This window comes from Schistocerca americana, chromosome 6 (assembly GCF_021461395.2).
Source record: "Schistocerca americana isolate TAMUIC-IGC-003095 chromosome 6, iqSchAmer2.1, whole genome shotgun sequence".
Classification (NCBI taxonomy): domain Eukaryota; kingdom Metazoa; phylum Arthropoda; class Insecta; order Orthoptera; family Acrididae; genus Schistocerca; species Schistocerca americana.
Window position 1 is genome coordinate 321,500,232 of NC_060124.1, and position 12,063 is coordinate 321,512,294.

The 12,063-nt window shown below is 47.5% G+C and overlaps 1 protein-coding gene across 1 annotated transcript in view; it reads right to left on the reverse strand.

The window, feature by feature from the left end:
- Window positions 1-10,356, reverse strand: part of LOC124620112 (lysine-specific demethylase 3B) — a 156,141-nt gene extending 145,785 nt beyond the window's left edge. Inside the window, exon 1 of the mRNA XM_047146782.1 lies at window positions 10,189-10,356. Coding sequence (XP_047002738.1) covers window positions 10,189-10,319 — 131 coding nt within the window. The 5' untranslated portion in view covers window positions 10,320-10,356. The remainder of the gene's footprint in view (window positions 1-10,188) is intronic.
- Window positions 10,357-12,063: the final 1,707 nt, after the last annotated feature.

Genomic DNA, 12,063 nt, shown 5'->3' on the forward strand with positions numbered 1-12,063 from the left:
ATTTCTCTAACCCCGTAGTCCGCCTCCGTGGCGTAGCGGTCGCGTTACCGCCTACCACGCAGGGGGCCCGGGTTCGATTCTCGGGAGGGGAATGAGTGTTGTGTCCGTCATCATTTTCATCATCATTGACTCGAAAGTCGCCGACGTGGCGTCACCTAAAAAGGACTTGCAATACGGCGGCCGAACTTCTCCGAATGGGGCCTCCCGGCCAACAATGCCAACTCCGTAGCGATGTTGAAATCAAATCAGCCAGTCTGATGAACCGGAACTGCAAGTGCCGTTTTTATCTACTTCACACAGGCTGTAACGGATCTTGTTTTATATTTCTTACTCGTATACCCATCCCATAATCTTGACACAAGTTTCACTACATAGAAGGAATAACACATTCTTGGCACTTTGAGCTTAAGGACTGTTAAAGGACGCAAGGAAAAGAGCCCCGCGTCATTCGCAATACTGCAGACATAGTAAAAGGACTTCGTCTCGTGATGCGGTGTCCACAGCGATAAGAAGTATTTAAATGTCGGCAGCTGTAGCATAATGCATTCGTAGCTCAGCAGCATAATCGACGATCTAGTAGGCGAGGCGAAAGTTTTGGTTCATAACTGTCTGGGTGCAATTTCTGTGCGTTATTCCTTAACCTGTTTAATCCGAAGAAATGACGAAATTAACAGCACGAATACTTCACGATTCTTATTAATGTTTTCCGCCCTCAAAAGGTTACGGCACGTGGTTTCTCCATTTCGTAACCCGTACAAATTCCTCCAACTTCAATGACTTAAATCTGCAAGGAACGGAAGTTATAAGGTGGGTAATAAACTATTTTCTACCACCTCCTTCCAAGCAGCTAGGTGACGTTCCAAAGCCATTGCGGGTTATTGGCACGAGGTCAGGCCAATTCTCTCTCGTGATCCGTTTCGTCTCTGCCCATACATTTTCAGTAGGGTGCACGAGGAGGGCAATCGAGAAGAAAAATCTCGATCTGTTATGCGAACCTCTCCTGCACCAAAGCTGACATGTATACAGGAGACTGATTTTACTGGAGACATTATTCCCTCATGATATAGTTCTCGCTTTAATGGGACCGTAATATTCCTCACGCATACTATGGGTACACTGGGCAACAATAGGTCGATCATTATCCTGTGGAGCATTACAAGTCCATGGAAACCCATCCAGCCCAATCTATCCCCCCCTGCTCCTCTTCTCTCTCTCTCTCTCTCTCTCTCTCTCTCTCTCTCTCGCACACACACACACACACACACACACACACACCGAACTACTGCAAGATAACTCTTCGATGTATTTGCGGTTGGAACGGGAGCCTTTCGGCCTATATACTCCTACTGGACCACCAATCGCTGATGACAATGTCCATTCGTCTGAATATATCATGATCCGCTAGTCACGATTGACACGGTCCTCGACAAACGCTCATCTGTACAGTCGATGATCACCACGGAGCCTCTGCCTGCCTGTTACACGTTTGCTAACCAGCCTCCCGAAGCCGGCGCCGGACCGTATCGACCCACTCAGGAAACCCACATTTCAAACGCTCGCGTTTAAAAAAGGATTTTGCCGCGAGGCTTTGACAAATTCATCATCGACAGGTGTTGTTACACGCCAAAGCCCAGTTCCCACAGGACTACCGGATTCTCGAGTATCTTGGTAAAATAATATCCTCCGTCGCGCGGTGAGCTCAGAACGCCACACAGTACGCGGCCCCTACGCGTCACGCCTCTAAGCTCTTGCGTGTTGAAGATGAGGCACGGCGCGTGACTGAATAATGTGACTCGATTGAATGTGATACGGTGCAGCATCTCACCTTGCCTGTGCACCGTCACTCGCTATTGTGGATCGAATGGTCCTTGTAAACCTCACACTCACCGCGACGGACTGTCAGCCTCTCACCGTGTAATAATGAAACTATATGAAGAAATACTATCTATTTTGTCAGTACTAGAAAATTTAAGTTTTCGAGTCCAGAGGCACCATTACCCAACAGACGTGTCTCTCACTGCTGTATAGCCAAACTTCAGTTCCAGCATCTGTGTGAATTTAGAAGTACATGTGTTTCATATAATACAATAAAGGCCTCACCAACAACAAATTATTGAATCAGAAAAATGTGTGTTATGGTAAAATACATCACACGGATTAGAACATGAGACACTTCATTACAAAGCCTATACGATTTTTATTCAGCTATTTTAGCCATCAACGGACTTAAATTTTCTGAGTTAACATTCACTATAATTCCTATTTCCATTCTTCCCATCACTTACCATGACAATGAACTGAACCAGTGAACTCATCTTGGGTATGAATTATCCTTCAGTCCTCTTATCACTCTAACAGCAACAGCCGTGTTTCAAATTTCAATGTACTTATTCTAATGGTTATGTTACGAAATAAACAACCAACATAAACTGTATTTCATTTACTCATGAAAATAGGTCATTACGAAATCTATAAAAATAAGCCGTTGTAGTCCTTGCTGCGGTTAAAGTCTGGCTTGATACCGTTCTTCCAACTTTAGTGTGAGGAAAGAGCACCCACTGAATTCACTGCCAATTAAAAATACGGGCGATAACTAGGGTAATTTGGGAATTAGAAATTTGGAAATTTGTGGTAAGGTGTTGTAGGGCCAAACTGCTGAGGTCATCGGTCCCTAAGCCTACACACTACTTAATCTACCTTAAACTAACTTCCGCTGTGGACAACACATACACCCATGCCCGAGGGAGGACTCGAACCTCCGACGGGGGGAGCCGCATGGATCGTGACAAGGCACCTCAGACCGCGCGGCTACCTCATGCGGCTGGGAATTAGAGACGATGTTAATACAGAAATGGAAACTAGACGACACAGAACTCGACAAGTCGATATGACTGATAACATTTCTTCCGTCAACTTCTTGGACGCATATGATTTGGTGGGTGGAAGCGTCTTTCCGCGTGTGCGGGGCAGAGATGTAAACGGCAGCGGACAATAGCGCTGCCAAGGCCGCGCCGGTTGCTTGCACCTCTGGAGCGGCTCTCGTGGCACAACCTTCAGTCGTGCTACAATAGAGGACAGCCATCACTTAACAGGCTGCCCTTGCTCAATTGGGAATTATTCTCCGCCGCTCAATCGGGAATTGCGCAGTCGCTCGCCGGCTTTCAAAGCCAAATCCAAATGAGGCGCACATTGCTGAGCGTCGCCGAATGCGTTCACTCTAACTTACCAACAGCACATATACGTAGCAAGCAACACTAAATACAACAACCATTCTTAATTTTAGGCTGTATCACACTGATCTAGGGACAACAGTTCGTCTAGGTAACTATAAGTTATTACCATGTATCCGGTTGATACTGACTATATTATATTACAGTTGGTGTTTTTAGACGGAGCGTAGTTTATTGTAAAGCAGCTGATAATTAAGACTATTGTATGGCAAACGTGTCCTAACAATTTCAGCTGACGTAAAATAGTAAAGACTTGCACACTATGTGCGGTGTTTCCGTGACTCTCATGTTGGTCATGTTAATCACTCGAAGTTTCTGTTGACCGAAACGCTGAAGTTCCTTACAGTCTTGGCTGTACAGTGTCCAAGTTTCACAGCTTCGTAATAGCGCTTAAATCACCTTATACAGCATGAGTTTTAGGTGCACGATCAGATCTTTATAACTGAAGACTCAATGTGTCGTTTTTCCAAAGAGTGCCGGTTGTACACATTTCCTGTCTAAGATTCGTTCAGAGGCACAGTGTTTAGATAGGCTGCAACCCACATATGGGAAGTAAACAAAGATGTAAATTTAAAGGATTACCCTTGGTACAAGGACTTGGTTTTGAAAGAAAATCAATGTAGAGTTACAATCTGTTTTACGAGTATGTATTCTTTTATTGGTTTACTGCCTCTTGCAGCTATTCTGGTGAGAGGACGGATGTTGCAGCGTAATCTACACACAGCAGTTCAAGTCATTTTTGGGATCGTAGAAGTTTTTTTTTTTTAACTAAGCCTATGAAAATTAAGGAGGCCTCCGCCGAAAAGATATCCAAACTCAACACCCGGTCTGGATCTCATTACGTATGGAATAGCTGACAAGTAAAGGGCGAAGAGAAAGGGCGCAAATACTATGTGCGAAATACAACTTGAGACTTCACGCGGAGGAGTGGGTGAAACCCTTCTCTGCCCCTCTCACATACTACTCAAGGCGGCGTTTGGAAGAAACACGCAACTGTAGTACTACCAAATCAAAGGTGACACGCGTAGATTACGATCGCTGAAATGTTTTTGCCACAAATTGTAGAAAACTACGTAAAATGTTACTGTGTACGACATTATTTGCTGACTGAAGCTGGCACCGAGTGGAACCAAATCAATACTGACCAATTCCAACAGATTCCTGCATTCCCGGGATCCACAGCGTTAAGTGCGAAGTTATTGTGAGCATATAGTATGCAGCCCAGCAGTAATCGTTACAGATTTAAATAAATTATGTGAATGACCGAGTGCCCAACCATGCGATCGTCAACGGCCTGGCCAGGATTACAGAAATGACGAGGACAACAAAATCGTCTAAGTACATACAGATAATGTAGCTTTATCCAGGTCATACAAAGCTACGAAGGGAGATTGTTGCTGTTCTCTACGTTTTATTTGGAGTTCTCTCGCACAGAAAATCAAATCATGCACATGGACATTTGGAAACGGCCCTGCGACCCAAGGCGATTAGGGAAGATTCTAACGATTACAGCGCCATTTTTAAGTCGGCAGGTACATCCTGGAGAGTCTCACGTCTGAAGTCGAATTTTGGGAATAAGACCCAGTTTGACCACGGTATCAGTGAGTCCATTCCCTGGGATCTCTATGTTGCCCCTTGTCCAGACGAAAGTCGCTGAGCGTCCACACTGTTCAAGAATATACAGGGAATCCTGGATAGCAATGACCAACAGATGGCGAGGGCAGCACGAGAGCTTGCGAACTGCTCAAGGACTAGCTGCAGGTGAGAAAGCACCCCACTAGTGCAGGAACGGATGTGATCAATAGCTCAAGAAATGGCTACCAACTCCACAGTGGTAACACTACAGCCAGCCAACAAGGAGAGCAGTTCAGCATGTTCCACAAAAGTATAAGAAAAGCCTACACGACCAGTCACCACCAAGCCATCAATTGTAGACTACTTCTGAACCCTGGGATGCGCCAAGGATGGAGAAAAAATGGCAGTGGAGACCTCGGGAGGAAATTGAGTCTTTCAGATCTTGTCATAGGTCAAGAAGTTGTGGTTGAGTGATGCACCACAGAGATGTATAGGAGCGGATTCAGAGGAGAGGTGGAAGAGAACATAGACAGGGTGCATATTGTTATCGTAATCCTTGATCGGGGGTGCTACTGTGGAAGATGGATTACCATGTTTGGAAACAGGAGACGGTAGTTTGGATTCTTAAGCGTGATGTGAAGTTGGGTAGCCAAGACAGTAAAGAACTTCAGCGTTTCGGCCAACAGAAACTTCGAGTGATTAACATGCGCAACATGAGAGTCACAGAAACAGCGCACATAGTGTGAAAGTGTTTACTATTTTACGTCACAAATTGTTAGGACACGTTTGCCACACAATAGACTTAATTATCAGCTGCTTTACAATAAACTACGCTCCGGCTCAAAACACCCACTTAAGTATAATATAGTCAGTATCAACCGGATACATGGTAATAACAAGCTGTTGTCAGCGCCAGATCCATAATCGATCGACCCCAACCTCCACGTGCAAGCTGTTCAAAGGGCTAGTTCAAAAGATTCGTCTCAAGTGAAACCCCCGGCAGTGCTGTATCGGATCCAGTATCTACAATGCTGGGGGCGATGCCTCACTGTACGCCAGACCCTCATAATCAAGGCAGGAGTCTATCAGGGCTTTGCAAAGCTGCAGAAGGGTAGTGCGATCTGCACCCCAGCTGGTGTTACTCAGGCAACGAAAGTGTATTAAGGTGCAGTCAGCACTTTCGCTTAAGCTAGCTAAGATGGGAGTCAATGTCAACTGAGAATCAAAGACCAGACCTAAAAGATAGATCTCCACCACACTGAGTAGCTGGTCATCGAGGTCAACGTTAAAAGAAGTTATTGACGCGAGTCTTGGAGACGGAAAATCGAAAATCATGGGTGAGGCCCATGCCGGCCCCTTTGGTATGGCACCTTCCAGGCTAGACGAAGAACAGTAGAGGCAAAAGTTATGAGCATACAACAAGGGTCATAATGAGGACCCCACAGCTGTTGCTAGACCATTGATGCCTACTAGGAAAAAGGGACACTCAGGACAGGGCCCTGTAGCACCCATTCTCTTGGATAAGGGGGTGGGGTACTGTGGGAAGCAACAACTCGTACCTGGAAGATATGGTGCGACAGGAACTCCTGGACAAAATCTGGGAGCGGACTCCGGAGACCCCATGCATGTTTTTTGTTTTGTTTTGGTTTTAGGGCGCAAAACTGCTATGGTCATTAGCGCCCGGTCCGTGACTTAGGAAACAGTAAAAAACCGAAAATGGAAACCAGCGGCAATGGGAACGAAAGTCATAAAATTGGAGAAACGAAAAGCAGAAGGAAGGCTTAAAAATCCACTACAGAAAGGGGTTGGTTGTCCCCAAAAAAAAAAGCTTCAAATGACTGACGTCATTTCACTGGCACTAATAAACTTGAGAACGCGGTCGGCTGAGCGCGTGTCATCTGCTAAAATCGACGATATATCAGGCGATAGCTGTAGACGGCAGCGTAACGGATTAAAATAGGGGCACTCAATTAAAAGGTGTCTTACCGTCCACAGCTGAGAGCAGTGGGGTCAGAGTGGGGGAGGATCGCCGCTTAAAAGATGTCGATGGCTAAAAAGACAGTGCCCTATCCGGAGTCTAGTTAAAATTACCTCCTCCCGACGGCGCGTTCGGGAGGAAGAGGTCCAAGCACAAGGAAGAGCTTTCACGTCCCACAATTTATTATGGGGAAGTGTCGACCAATGCGCGTGCCATAAATGAACAACACGACGACATAAAACGCTCCGTAGATCGGCGAAGGGAATCGATTGAATAGCTGGCCGAAGAAGAGAGACTGCAGCCTTGGCTGCAATATCGTCCGCCTCATTTCCACAGATACCAACGTGTCCCGGGAGCCAGAGGAACGCCACCGAGACGCCCCCAGGTGGAGCAGGCGCAAACAGTCCTGAATCCGGTGGAGCAGAGGGTGCACAGGATAAAGAGCTTGGAGACTGAGGAGAGAGCTGAGAGAATCGGAGCAGATAACGTACTGTATCCGCTGATGGCGGCGGATGTAGTGGACAGCCTGGAGAACAGCGTAAAGCTCCGCAGTATAAACCGAACACTGGTCAGGAAGCCGAAAGTGATTTGGGGTGTCGCCAACAATATAGGCACTCCCTACACCTAACGATGTTTTCGAGCCGGCGGTGTAAATAAATGTGGCGTCCGTCATTTGTGCACATAGAGCAGCAAATGCCCGACGATAAACAAGTAAAGGGGTACCATCCTTGGGAAATCGACAAAGGTCACGGAGCAGTGCTGTACCCCAAGTTGTCACCCCCTGCATGTGAGGTAGCAAGGATGTGGTGTCGCAGTGTGGTGTCATAAGCCTTTTGCAAGGTGTAAAACACAGCTATAAAGTGTTGAAGACGGGCAAAAGCTGTAAGGCTGGTAGACTCCAGGGAAACCAGACTATCAGTAGTAGACAGGATGGAGGCAGACGACCCCATGACTCATGGAGCCAACACAGCCGCCGGATGCTGATTGCGTTTAAGCAACTTACAGAGAACTTTGTTCAGAGTTATTGGGCAATAGCTGTCCATCTGTAGAGGGTGCTTTCCCAGTTTCAATACTGGGACAATGATGCTTTCTCGCCACTGCGATAGGAACTCGTCCTCTCTTTGGATGTGGTTAAAGATGTGAAGGATGCCAAGGATGTGACACTGATGATCCACCTGTAGCTGTTTGATCATTTGGTTGTGGATGTGGTCTGGCCCTGGGTCTGTATCATGGCAGTGAGCAAGGTAGCATTCAGTGCAATACCAAATACGCGCGCAGGTATCTGGTATCCATAGTGACATCTGATCTTAGCCCAAACATGCGAACAAGAGGTATGTGGCCCAATGGTTGAAATGTACTGTTCCCAGTATTCTTGTTTGCGTCGCTTTATTAGGTGGTGCACCTGGGCACGAAGTCACTTAAAGGCAGTGAGGTGCTCCATCGAAGGGGGGCCGCTTATTGTGTTGGAGAGCCCACCTACGATCTCGAATGGCCTCTGCGACTTCCGAGGACCACAAAGGTATTGTCTTCCATTGGGGCAGGCCCAAGGAACAGGTTATCGCTAATTCAGCTGCTAAAAGAATAACTGTAGTTGTACTCTGGACTGCCTCTCAAGCGGCAGGGAGCCAAGTCGACAACAGACGATAAAGCAACCCATTCAGCACAGTTGAGAGCCCATCTGGTCAGACGTCCAGGGGAGTGACACTGAGGAAGAGACACGAAGATTGGGAAGTGGTCATTATCACATAGGTCATCATGGACCCTCCAGTGGATGGATGGAGGAAGACGTAGGCTGCAAATACAAAAGTCTACGGCCGAGAATGTTCCATGTGCCACTCTAAAGTATTGGGGGGGGGGGGGGGGGTACCAGTATTTAAGAGGGAAAGGTCGAGTTGTGCCAGTAAATTGTCGAGGTCTATGCCACGGCCAGAGACCATTGTTACACCCCACACAGGATTATGGGTGTTGAATTCACCCAAGATTAGGTAATGTGGGGGACCTGAGAAACCAATGCTAATGGTATGTTCTCAGAAACTCCAGCATCGGCAGGGAGATACAAACACTGCAGATGGTAACATCCTGTCGTTACCCGAACATTCACAGCCTCCAAGGGTGTATTAAAAAGCACACGTCTGTTATATAGGGTGTCTAGAAAATATGTTCAAATTCCGCCCGACACCTTGTCATAGGCAGCACGATTCTTCCCCGGTATCCACGAATGGCTGGGACCTGCGTTGCTGGATAATAAATCTCCTGTTAAGTTTGGAAAAGGTGGCACGTCAAAAACCAATAATGGGGACCATGTAATCGTTAATGGAAGATTAAGATAGCGTCTGTAATGAAACTAGAAATCAAGATCAGAATTGTGAAGCATGTGCAAGCAGGGTCTGCACCAAGAGGACGACCTGACAAAGTCTGAGAAGGTAAGAGACCGTCCAAGTGTAGGTTTGCAGCACACAAAGGGGGAGCAATGCTGCAAAGGCTGGGGCCTCGTGGTAGCCAAGCACATACTCACTAAAGAGTGGTGAGCCCCCTGGGGTGGGGGAGAGAGGGAGGGGGAGAAGTGGGCCAAATCACATTCAGTGGCTGCACGTAATGAACAAATACAACAGATCCTGCATGAAATGTGACAAAAAAGCCGAGTGTCTTTGTTAACGCAGTGGAAGAATGAACCTACAGCTGGTTACAGGCAGCGTTGTAAAGAGTCATGTATTTCGAGTGATTTCATCCAATTCTTGCATTTGTTAATATTTAGTATTCCTTTACAGTAGATGTACTATAACTGTCCAGTCACATTAATGCAACCACCTGTCAAAACTCCGAATAACCACCTCTTTCAGTGCGAGATGTGCAGGAAGAGAGAGAATGAGGTTCTGGAAGCTATGGACAGGGTAGCGGAGCCATGCTGACTGCAGTGCCGTGGTCAGCTGCGCTAGTTTCGTCAGTGGAGGATCCACGGCGCGAACAGCCGCATCGAGGAGGTTCCAAGGATTCTCGATTGCTTATAAATCCAGGTAGTTTGCTGGCCAGGTGAGTACGGCAAACCCAACCTGGTACTCTTCGAACCACACACCTATACTGCGAGAATTTTGTGATGCACGGTATACTTTAACCACTGCGGCACGCCAACATTTTACAAACTTAGCTGTTCCGAAAATGCTTCCACCCTTGGGACAAAAGCCAGTGAGCTAGCTCATTCCCACATTACGTCGAAATGTGCAGTATCTTCTGCACACACCCCCCCCCCCCACCCACCCCCGACATGCCTTACGTATTCGCACTAGTACGGTTGCCACCTCAGGTCTGTGAGTGGTTATCGCAAGTTGACGTCGGACATGGGCGTCGGTCACATTAACGTGACTGGACCGTGTAAGATAATATGCGCTGCTTTCCGTTTGGTTTTACCTGATGATGCGGTCCCGCTCGAGCACCTCGAGGTCGTAGCGGTGGTGCGGCTGCGGCTGTGGCTGCGGCGGCTGGTAGAGCGGGTGCGGTGGCGGGTGGAAATGCGAGTGCGAGTGGGGCGCGGCGGGCATCAGCAGCTGGTGCTGCACGCTGTGCACGTGGCGCACCTCGACCAGGCCGGCGGGGTCGCGCCACACGGGCCCGCCGTGGCCGGGGGCGGCGGCGGCGGCGGCGCCGGGGGCAGGCGCGGGGGCCACGGCCGCGCCCGCCGCCCCGGACACGCCGGAGCCGGGCGCCGCCACCGGCGCCGGGGACGACCGCGGCGGCTCCAGCGCCGACACATGCTCGCGCCTGTACTGGCCGGCGGCGCCTGCAACATCGGAATACCGGCCTGTCACACGTCGAAGCACACAGCAAATTGAGACAGTGTTACAGCAGACGATTCGCTTCGAGAAAAGTACACTCATTTCAAAATGGAGATAAAAGAATCTTTGACAGTATAGGTTTAATGACTGAAAGCACACATGAGAACACAGCACACACTTGTGTTTTAGCTCCATCCTCAACATAGCAATGGGCTGGAGCTCCATCATGGAGTAGCTACATTATCCTCTGTATCAGCAAAACAACGCATTCCAGCAGCGGAGCTAGGATCACATGCAGGGGTAGTATGTGCCCTGTCTGTGTGGCGCTGTGGAAGGATGACTGATCCCACAAAAGGGATCGCCAATAATACCAACCTACACATTGAGGCTCAGCCAGTGGGAATTCTCCCTCGCCCACAAGTGGGTGAAGGTTGACGATATCGCACCTCGTAAAGACAGGTTCGTCTGTGAATAAGGTGAATGACAGAAATCTCAGTATCCCGACGGCCGGTGCGACGAACCAACGAGAAAACCGTAGCGCGAATGAAGACTGCATGTGTTGTGATACGAACAGTGGTAGTTGTGGAGAATATTCCACCCTGTCATCTGGATTACCCCGTGCTGGCTGACCGCCAACCTCGTGCTGGTACCAGAGTCTCTGTTGAAGATAAGTTTATCTCTAACTTCAAGTTGATGTACCTCCAGAACGTATTTCAGGCCGCATGACCATAAACCTGTTCTGCACCTAAAGTCTCTCTGGTGTCGTTTTTTCCAGTTTGTCGTCGTTGAGCAAAATCATCGTGTATAACGGTAGGATGAGTCCAGTGCGTACGAGTGCGAGGATAATCAGAGTAGAAGAAATATAACACGGGCGGCGAAGATAAATGCTACAGTAACCCCTCTGTGAACGATGGTGTGTCACTAATTGGGTCGACATGAGGATATCACCGTGATTAATTGAATCATATGTCAGACGTATTTCAGTATCTTCCCCGACAAGTGAATTCTATAAGAATGAAACGTTAAAATCTGGACATTGCACTCTATAGCGTGACTTGCTGTATACACTGTTTTCAGTAACAGCAGATTTATCAGACTGTAGCAGCCATGTGCAGTGTATGTCCAGTGCAACGTCTCCCCCCTCTCCCCTCGGTTACATGTTTTGAAGCAGAATACCGAACACATCTCTAATTTCACAAGCACACACGAAAGTTTACTTAAAAACTCTGCATTCACGGCTTACACAGTACTCAACACACGAAAACATTAATGAGCATGTAAATACACAATGCTTAACGCAAAATAAACAATAACATGTATAGGAATACTCTTGTTTACATGAATACAAAAAACGCAAATGCACCAAAAGAAAGCGACAAATCGTGAAGGGTGAAGGTAAACTAAGTTTTATTCTACTACAACCTACTACAACAAGGAAAAAATCCTTCTGTCTTCAATAATGTAACAAGAGGCAATAAACAACTTAAGTAAATCCTACATCATATCAAAA